This window comes from Coloeus monedula (assembly GCF_965178545.1).
Source record: "Coloeus monedula genome assembly, chromosome: 1".
In the NCBI taxonomy this organism is placed as follows: Eukaryota; Metazoa; Chordata; class Aves; order Passeriformes; family Corvidae; genus Coloeus; species Coloeus monedula.
The window spans coordinates 53,915,810-53,925,816 of NC_138781.1; the positions used below are offsets into that span (position 1 = coordinate 53,915,810).

Below are 10,007 nucleotides of genomic sequence, written 5' to 3' on the forward strand. Positions count from 1 at the left end.
TTAGACCTTCTCATACTTAATGATGTGACCTGCCCCTGTGTTAAAAATCAGAATTTTGTGTCTAACAGTAAGTCAACCAGAGAAATTTTATGCTGCACATCATTTCTGGTAGGTGCAGCCACAGGGGCAAATGAAACGTTTCCTTCACCATCACTTCACACCAAAACAAACTAATCTAGGGCAGGGTATACTGGTGGAGTGATGTGAATACCATGAAAAGCACAGACCAAATTCAGCACTTGCTTGCAGTACTATTTTGGTTTTAAGTAGGTAACCTACAGAGAGCTTTAAAAGCAGCTGACATATCTTGATGAAGGTATGCCTTACTCATGCAGAAGAGAGCTAAGTGACTTGTACTTCCATAGCAACTTGCGAAAACCTGCCTCAGTAGCTCAACATCATGTTTAAATTGCTCATTTTTGCTCCTCTTCAAGTAAATGGGAGGGTTTTTTCCACTGATGTCAGTGAAAGCAGGCTCAGGCCTTAGACAGCTATGAAGAAGCTGTATTTGTCAAAGACTCTGCTCCACAGTGCCATGTGTAAGCAGACAGAGAACCCCTCTGAGAAACTCTGCATGAGGGTCTCTTTCTATTTTTTGAAGGCTAGTATAAAAAACCCCTTTAAAATAGTAGTTTCTTGGAAACAATTCAGTAATAAAAGTGAGTGAACAATACTTTGCTTCCTGAGGCAATTAAAGGATTTAGGAAGTGCTCAACTCTTCTTTCTAATCCCCTCATAATACAAGAACAAAGGCTTTGTTAAATTACAATACAGTGAATTTACTTTATTCTACATAGCTTAGTGAACTATAGAAATTCACAGATAAAGTGGTTTCTAAAAAAAATGAGTGATGAGTTATGCTAGTAGCAGTTAATAGTACTAGTGCATATATTGCTGCAACATGAAAATGCTCATGGCACTGTATCTTATGCTTTGACATCATACTGGTGATCTAAGTAGCCAGAAAAAAATGCTTCCTCAGTTAATTCTGGCTGAACAAGTGGCCCAGCATCTTTTGAAGGGGCTGTTTGCCTCGCGGTGTCAAGTAGTAGGTACTAGACATACTGGAAACACTATCAAACTGCTGAGGGCAAGGGACAGGATTGAAATTTAGACCAGTCTTCATAAACCGCCACAGCTGTGTTGACTCTTCTGCTGAGATAAGTGAAAGCTGCGCCAGTTGGTACCATGAGAGACTGCCCCCTCAGTCAACTATGCAGCATTAATTGTTGCCTTCTGAACCAAGGGGAACTAATGGGCTTCACTAGGTGTAGTTGCAGTTTGATAGGACAAGGGATAATGGCTTTAAACTGGAAGAGGGTAGATTTAGATTAGTTATAAGAAAGAAATTATTTACTGTGAGGATAGTGAGGCACAGACAGAGATTGCCCAGAAAAGCTGTGGATGCCCCATCCCTGGAAGTATTCAAGGCCAGGTGTGAATGTGGTTTTGAGCAACCTGGTCTGGTGGAAGGTGTCCCTGACTGTGGGGTATGCCCAGCCCCTCCCCTGGAGGGATGTCTGCTGAGCTTGCGTAATAGCCCAGCAGGACTCCCTGGGAAGGCAACCACTTCTTTGGTCATGGCAAGAAAAGACAGACCCACAATCCCTTAGGAGACCCTATGCAGATCCTTTGTAACCCATTGGCCTTTACCCATCCCCTGTATCCCTATAAAAGCTAGCCCTCTGCCCCTATGAGACAGAGCTCTCGTCCCTGGCTTTCCCCTTCACCGGAGTACGGACCCACAATAAAGCTCCCTTCCGTGCAGAACCAGCCACACAACCCTCTTGTCTCTCTCTCTGGTCTGGCTTGGCCTGGAGGCTGCCCTGCAGAGCTGAGCTGGAATCACGAGCTGATAATCACTAAAGAGCTGACAGTCTCTGCAAGGGCCCTTCTGGCCAGCAGCTGAGGGAAGACACCGGGCTTCGGGAAGGCGATTCCTTTTGGGACCATCTCTCCAGACCGGTCACCTCTTCCTGGGTCAGAGCCGCTGACCGCTCACCAGCTGTAATACCTGACCATGTTGGGAGGGGAGTGGATAATTAGATAATCTTTAGGGTCCCTTCCAACCCAAACCATTCTATGATTCAGTTGTTGTAGAGACCATAAATCAGGTAACAAATTCACTGTGAAAGGTATAACTGTGACACCAGCTCCAAGGAGTTCTTCAGGAGTCCCATATGGAGTTAAATCTAATTTAAGTGGGTTTTGTGTCTTGTCAGAAACCATATGTTTGCAAGATACCGGGCTGCACAAAGCGCTACACAGACCCCAGCTCTCTCCGGAAACACGTGAAGACTGTGCATGGCCCGGAGGCACATGTCACCAAGAAGCAGCGGGGAGATATCCACCCAAGGCCTCCACCACCAAGAGACCCAGGCAGCCACTCTCAGACCCGGTCACCAGGCCATCAGACTCAGGGTGCAGTTGGTGAGCAGAAGGACCTCAGCAACACTACCTCAAAGCGTGAAGAATGCCTCCAAGTGAAAGCAGTCAAGTCAGAAAAACCAATGGTATGCAATACACCATGCCACTCCCTTTGTTCTTTTTCTTCTGGCAACCGATTAGTAATCCCTTTATGAAATGCTCAAGTCTGTAAACTCTAGCTCACAAGGTTTGGTTTTGTGAGGTTTTCTTCTATGTTTACATTGTAAAATGTTTCTAAAGCCTAAGAAATAGCAAATAAAAAGATTCCATCTAGTCTGTGCAATATGGAATAAGTGCAGTGCTGGCAACTGTCACAATAATTGTTTCTCTTATAAAGCTGCATCTTCTGGAATAAGCATAGTATAAGAAAATCAGAGTTTTCATTTAAAAAAAACACACATTTTTTCCACACTCCTGTTTCCAGAAGAAAGATGGTGAATCTGAATCTTGCAGGCTGAAAGCCAGAACAAGAAAAAAACCTAACCAAACCACAACAAGTCCAAATGATTAAAATTATGATATTGATGACGATCATTTTTGGAGAACCTAGGAAAGTAATCAGATTTTAGGGGCTTGAGGCTTTTGGGTCATGGATCAAACTGAAGCAGGATGAATTGACTTTCTTAAACAGCAGATGGACATCTTTTAATAACATATCATCTCTGTTGTGAGATGACCTCTTATGTTTATCTGATACTTACTCAAGTTTACCTAATCCAAGTTTAACTAAATCAAGTTGAGTTAAGAGTCTGCAGGTCTTTTCTTTGGTTTACCTTAAAGTATTGCATTAAACTGTTGAAAGGACTGTATTCCATTTTTGGAGATGCTGTCTTAAATACACAAGTTCTTTATTTGCCTGAATTTCATGTGCCATCTGCCCTCTTCACAAGGGTTAAGTCAAAGGCAGTCACTCCATCCTCTTCCCCATCTGGGTCTATGATTCATCTGTATCCAAGCCCTTGGGGACTACAAATATGAGCTCTCCAAATTCTGCTCATACTGTTAATCATGCTGCAATTCAAAGTGATTACTCACTAAAATACGAGTTACTACTATGTTGTGCCTAAGGCTTATGCTCAAACTGTTCAGTATTAATACTGAATTCAAAAACTTCCAAGGGCTCAGAGTAAACTCCTGCTGAAGTCTAAAGGAGGTCCTCTGCCCCCTTTGGTGATAACTACCTTAGTTTGCATAGGAAGAAAACCTCTTTTGCTTTGCTAGGTAAATGTGTAGCATTATTAAGGCATGTTGAACAGAGTTTTAACATGAAAATTTGTGGAAGAAGGGTACTAATGCCTGTAGCTTACATAGTATTAAATATTTCTCACTGAAAATTATATTTTAAAAATAATTCTGTGTTTCTTGCTTTTCATTGCATGTATGAATGAAGATATATTTTCTGGTTTTCAACTAATCCAATGTCTTTTCTGTCTAATGCTCTTAAATGTCTTATTCTAACTTCCTAAGGACAGTGGGTAATAAGGTGAGGGCATTTTAACTTTTCTGCTGTTTTTCTTATTGCAACATTATTTATGTTTTTATTTTAGTCTTCTGCCTGTTGTTCAGTCATTCCTTTATTTAGTAATGTGCAATCCATCCAGCGTATTCCCAGTTGTAATGTGTTGTGAGCATTTTGCAACACTTGACATGTGAAAAATCTGGCTTATATTGGTGAAACATCTTCAGAAATGTCTTTGTACTTTCCCCTCTAGATGAGACATCCTTTTTTTTTTTCTGTATTGCACATCTAGAAATATATGTTCTGTGTTCTGCATAATACAGTTGTTATTTCTGTACCCTACCTCACTGTGATCTTGACATGTGCTACAAGAACAGGCTTCTGATCACTATTACTCTTCTTCCATATGGCATAGAGCTATTGTCCAGAAGCACAAACTTTCTTCCGCATAATAACTGTTATTTCTATTCTTGTCACCAAATCTGCTCTGGCCAGGATTTGGAAATGACCTTGCTCAGTGTGGCCTCATAAATTCTAAGTATCATCATTCAACTTAGAAATAATAAAATAGTTATTGCATCTCAAATGGACTCCTTAGGGGCATATGAAACTACAGTATTGCCATGAATCTGTGTCTTCATTCATTGATGTTTAAAGTGAGAGTCGTCCCTGCCACTTCAGAAATTCTAGACAGTATTTTTCGGTAAAATATACATAAAGATTACAGAGTGGCAGAAAAAAAACCAAAACAAAAAACCAAAACCACATCAGAAACCCTAAAAGTTAAATACTTACATGAAACTGTTCTTGGGAGCAAAATGATACTGCATACCCCACTGATTTGTGATCACACTGATAGAACCTTACAGTGAGATTTTAAGTCCAGAGACTTCTGTCTGTCTTCCTCTGTTTTGTCTGTCAGTTTGTCAATTTTCCCATTCTTTTGCAAGCACTTTATAAAAAGTAAATCAAGCCTGTGTTTCCCCACAGCAAGAGTTCTGCTAGAGCAGCAGGGAACACTCTCTTTTAAGAAAGAAGATGCTCTTGTGGCATGTTTATATCCCTGCAGATTAGCAGCCTGTATTGTCTACTTAAATTCTTGCACTTAAAATCTTAAATTCAAATGAAACAAAGGATGTGATTTAGTAGATCATCACCTTCTTGATTCAGGGCAGAGGTGGTATAAGTAGGTATAAGAGGAGGTGTAAGTTAGATCTGAATGATGCCAGGGTCATGGGATGCTGATAATATGATACAGTATTTTTTGCACTGATGCTTTGTTCCTGTTTTATTACGTGCCAGCATTTCAGGCCAACCACTGCTTGTAACAATGAGCCTTAAGCCTGGAAAATGCTTACATTCTTTAGCCACAAGTCTAATTAAAAAACCCCAAATTCCAATGTTGTTGGAGTCTTGTTTGGTTGGTTGGTTGTTTGCAAGCCTAGCAGTGTAAACTAATACCTTGTAACATGACTGAATTCTGGTTTGGTTTTTCGGAGCTGCAGCTTCAGTTGGGAACAGCACATGAGCGAAGTAGGGTATCCATCCATACGTGCTCACAAACGGCTTGAAGTGATAGAAGTAACTATGGGAATAACTCGGATAAGTGTCTTATGGAGATATATTGTATACCATCAGCAAGATGTGAAAGGGGATTTTAGTCTTGTGGTTTACAATGCCATTCGCTAGTTGAAATCAATATCCAGAAAGCCTCTTTATGAACGATCACTTTTCTGTATCTATATCTTTGGCTCCATTTAGACCTTCATTTAGCGCGAGTGCTCCGGTTAACATTGTTTGCTTAATCCTCACATTCTTTTGTCTCTTACTTCCCTCCAACAGACATCTCAGCCAAGCCCTGGTGGTCAGTCTACATGCAGCAGCGAACAGTCCCCCATCAGCAACTATTCCAACAATGGGATCGAGCTTACTCTGACCGGTGGTGGTAGTGTAGGAGACCTCAGTGTCATCGATGAAACCCCAATCATGGACTCTACCATTTCCACAGCCACCACAGCACTTGGCTTACAGGCCAGGAGGAATATAACAGGGACCAAATGGATGGAGCAAGTGAAATTAGAAAGGTTGAAACAAGTTAATGGAATGCTTCCAAGACTGAACCCCGTTCCACCTTCCAAAGCCCCGACCTTGCCGCCTCTCATAGGAAATGGTGAGATATACGTAACAGGAGTGATAACACTTTTTGTCCTTAATCTTGTTGCTTACTAGATCAATTTTTCAACTCTTGCAAGAGTTGCACAGCTTAGGAAACTCAGCAGCTGTGAAATGATTTGTAAATTGATCACTTTCAGTTTATTCCCTCATTGCAAGTCCTACTACCCACCCTCTGAGAACTCTGATAGTTCTGTGTTTTATAGAACAGGGTCTAACAAGGGAGCTGTGAATCACAATTTAAATATTTCTTACAGTTAAAGGTTTTGACCCAAGATCATCATAATTCTGTCCCATTTTGAGGAAAAGCAGAAGAAAGAAATACCTGTGAATTTATTGTATGGAAGTCTTTCTGTTGAGGCCTTTGCAAGGCACCCTTTGCAGAAATGCTTTGGGCTTCCCTTTAAATAACCTGTTCCCACACATAGAAGAAATCATATGTACAGATGCTACTGCTGCAAAGGCTGATATCCATGAATGGAAGCAACGTGAGGTAGAACTCTGAAGATCCCTGGTTGTTTTCCTCCAAAGAGCTGCTCATGACCAAAACAGATGTTGCTGCCACCCCTACTTTGCCTACAGCATGCCTGTAGGTTTCTGTGTTCCACCCAGCAGTGACAGGTTTTCTGAGACCCATTCAATCAAAAGAAACTATGTAAAATTAAGAAATTTATCCTGTTTACTTAAAACCAAAACAAAACAAGGAAACCAGCAAAGATGTTTTGCAGTTGTTAGGAGTTATTTCAAGAATATTTCAAGAAGTCTTAGAAATGACCTTGAATAGCCTCCAATTTGTATATTTTGCCATTCCATGCAAATGCCTGTTCAATTATATTTTGCCTATAAAAAGCTCCCTTACGAATGTGTCCTCCTGGCACATCAGCCAGCATAGCTGCACTGCAGGCTGGAGCACTGCACCACCTGATGACAGTTTGTGGCTATGGGCTGTAAATTTTCTGCTGGGATTCCCACTGAAATGTTACCCTTGAGTCTCTGAATTAGATTTTAACCTAAGGACACAGTTTTTATCCCCACTTCTTTCAAAAAAGAGCACTGCTATGATAGGCTGTGATGACGTTCTTCCTCTATACCCCACTTACTTCTTTACTGTGTGTTTTCCGCACCAGTTTCTGGATAATACCTATTTGTCTAACTGTGAATTTTACCTGCAGGTACCCAGTCGAACAGCAGCTGCAGTGTCGGAGGATCCATGACTATTCTGCCAAACAGGAATGAACTCTCAAGTACGGACATCACTGTGTTGAACATGCTGAACAGGAGGGACAGCAATACTAGCACAATCAGTTCAGCCTACCTGAGCAGCCGCAGGTCCTCTGGAATCTCTCCTTGCTTCTCCAGCCGGAGGTCCAGTGATGCCTCCCAGGCAGAGGGCAGACCACAGAACGTGAGCGTTGCAGACTCCTACGACCCCATCTCGACAGATGCTTCCCGGCGCTCCAGTGAAGCGAGCCAGTGTGATGACCTACCAAGCCTTCTCAGCCTCACCCCGGCCCAGCAATACAGGCTGAAAGCTAAATATGCAGCAGCTACTGGTGGACCCCCACCAACTCCACTGCCTAACATGGAGAGGATGAGCCTCAAGACAAGGATGGCACTCTTGGGTGACTGCAGGGAGTCAGGAGTATCTCCACTGCCTCCAGTGAATGCCCCTCGAAGATGTAGTGATGGTGGGGCAAATGGTTACAGCAGGAGGCATTTTCTGTCTCATGAAACTTTAGGAAATGGGACGAGGAGAGCCAGTGATCCAGTCAGAATGGCCTCCGACAACCTCTCTGTTCCGAGAGTCCAGCGTTTCAACAGTCTTAATAGCTTTAACCCTCCTGCTTTGCCTCCATCCATGGAAAAGCGCAACCTTGTTCTTCAGAACTACACCCGTTCTGAGGGTGGCGTCTTCCGCGGCTTCAGCTCCCCCTGTCCTCCAAGCATCAGCGAGAACATTGCCCTGGAGGCTGCTACAATGGAAGCAGGTGGCAGTCTGAATGATGAGGATCTCCTGCCAGATGACGTGGTCCAGTATCTGAATTCCCAGAACCAGGACATGTACGACCACTTGTTGAACAATGTCCTAGACAGCAACAAAATGCACCACAGCTCAGTTTCAGGAAACAACAACCCCAGCAACTTTGACCAAGCCCCTCCACCGAGCAGTCAGCAGGCAGGTCCCGAGGCAAATAAGAGCGACTTGCCTATTCAGTGGAATGAAGTAAGCTCTGGAAGTTCTGACTTATCTCCTTCAAAGCTGAAATGTAGTCAGCGGTCAGCAGTGCAGCAGGCTCGGGCCTTCAGACTGTATAACAATATGATGGTTCAGCAGCAGAATCTGGAGAGAAGCAACATGGCCCAGCAGAATGGCTATCAGAACCTGGCGGAGAACAACACTTCCTACAATTTACAGCAAAACATGGCTCTTGGCAGCGGAGCTGGGAATTCTTTCAGCATGCAGTCCAACAAGCCTTACAGTGAAAGCATGGGCAGGCAAGCAATGATGTCTGGGGTGACAGACAATTCCTGTGGCATGGCAGTGCAAGGGCAGAAGCTGAGAATCAGCAACATGCCAGTGAATGGGAACCAGCAAAATTTCAGCCATCCCATGGCATCCAGCGATCAAACCACCAGTATGGCAAATGGGATGCAGAACAGGAATATGATGGAACAGCAATATTTGCAAAGCCAACCAGCTGGAGATGGCGTTCATTACCAGGGAGTCAATCAATCCGGTCAAATGATGCTAGGGCAGGTTAGTCCTACCTCACAAAGCAGCCTCTATCAAGGGCTGCAGTGTTGTCCACTCGTGTCTCACACCATTGGTAGCCAGCCTTCAGGTTTGTCAGTGGCCAAAAGTTACCAGTCATGCTCTAATTACAGCAGCAACAGACGGCAAAATGTGTTGAGAAACAACCTGTCCCAACAGCAAAGACACGTAGGTGATGGCAACCAGACGTACAGGGTAAACACCATTAAGATGGAAATGCAAGGTCAATCACAGCAGTTCTGCTCTAACGTGCAGAATTACTCTGGTCAGTTATATGACCAATCCATGGGCTTTAGCCACCAAGCTATGAAAACAGGTTCTTTCTTTGGTTCAGAAGCCAACTGCCTGCTGCAGGGGACTGCAACTGAAAACTCATCCGAGCTTCTTTCTCCGGGGGCTAACCAAGTGTCAAGCACAGTTGACAGCATTGACAGCAACAGTCTAGAGGGTGTGCAGATAGATTTTGATGCTATCATAGATGATGGGGACCATGTCAGCTTAATTTCGGGAGCCTTGAGCCCAAGTATCATTCAAAATGCCTCCCGCAATTCCTCACGCCTCACCACTCCCCGAGCATCTCTTACATTCCCAGCTATGCCTGTAAGCACAACCAACATGGCTATTGGGGACATGAGCTCTTTGTTGACCTCACTTGCAGAAGAAAGCAAGTTTCTTGCTGTTATGCAATAGACATAAAAAACAAAAAACACTTAGGAGATAAAAGATGGAAAAAAAAAAGACTCATATTTTTTAGTTGTGTATGTATTTTAGCAATCTCATCTCACCTAAATGGGATGTGTTTCAAGTATATTCCTTTTATGGAATAAGGACTCTGAAAACCCTAAAGTGTTCTAGGGAGAAACTGTCTTCCATTTCAGTTTTGAATCAGTATTGCTACACCCATTCCCTGCCTTTCTCTCTTTCCTCTCTCTCTCACTCGTTTTGAATGTCTGTATGCTTCTTTTTTTTTCTTGTTTTTTAATTGTAAACCAATGTAAACGTGTGAAGTGCATGGGGTTTTTTGTTTTGTTTTGGGTTTTTTTTGTAAAAAAGGCCTGATGAAATGACTGGGGATTTTCTGTTACTCAAACGAAGCTAGACCTTGTAAAACTGTTGCAACTTTTCCCCTTGAACCTATAACCAGGCACAATGTGAAGTGAGCATACAGAGATGAAA

The 10,007-nt window shown here is 42.9% G+C and overlaps 1 protein-coding gene across 2 annotated transcripts in view; it reads left to right on the forward strand.

Moving 5' to 3' along the window:
* GLI3 (GLI family zinc finger 3) overlaps window positions 1-9,521 on the forward strand; it is a gene marked incomplete at both ends in the record, with an annotated part of 187,785 nt that extends 178,264 nt beyond the window's left edge. For both annotated transcript variants that reach the window (XM_082276657.1, XM_082276656.1), the window contains 3 exons: window positions 2,223-2,513; window positions 5,729-6,056; window positions 7,231-9,521. In XM_082276657.1, coding sequence (XP_082132783.1) covers window positions 2,223-2,513; window positions 5,729-6,056; window positions 7,231-9,521 — 2,910 coding nt within the window. The remainder of the gene's footprint in view (window positions 1-2,222; window positions 2,514-5,728; window positions 6,057-7,230) is intronic.
* Window positions 9,522-10,007: the final 486 nt, after the last annotated feature.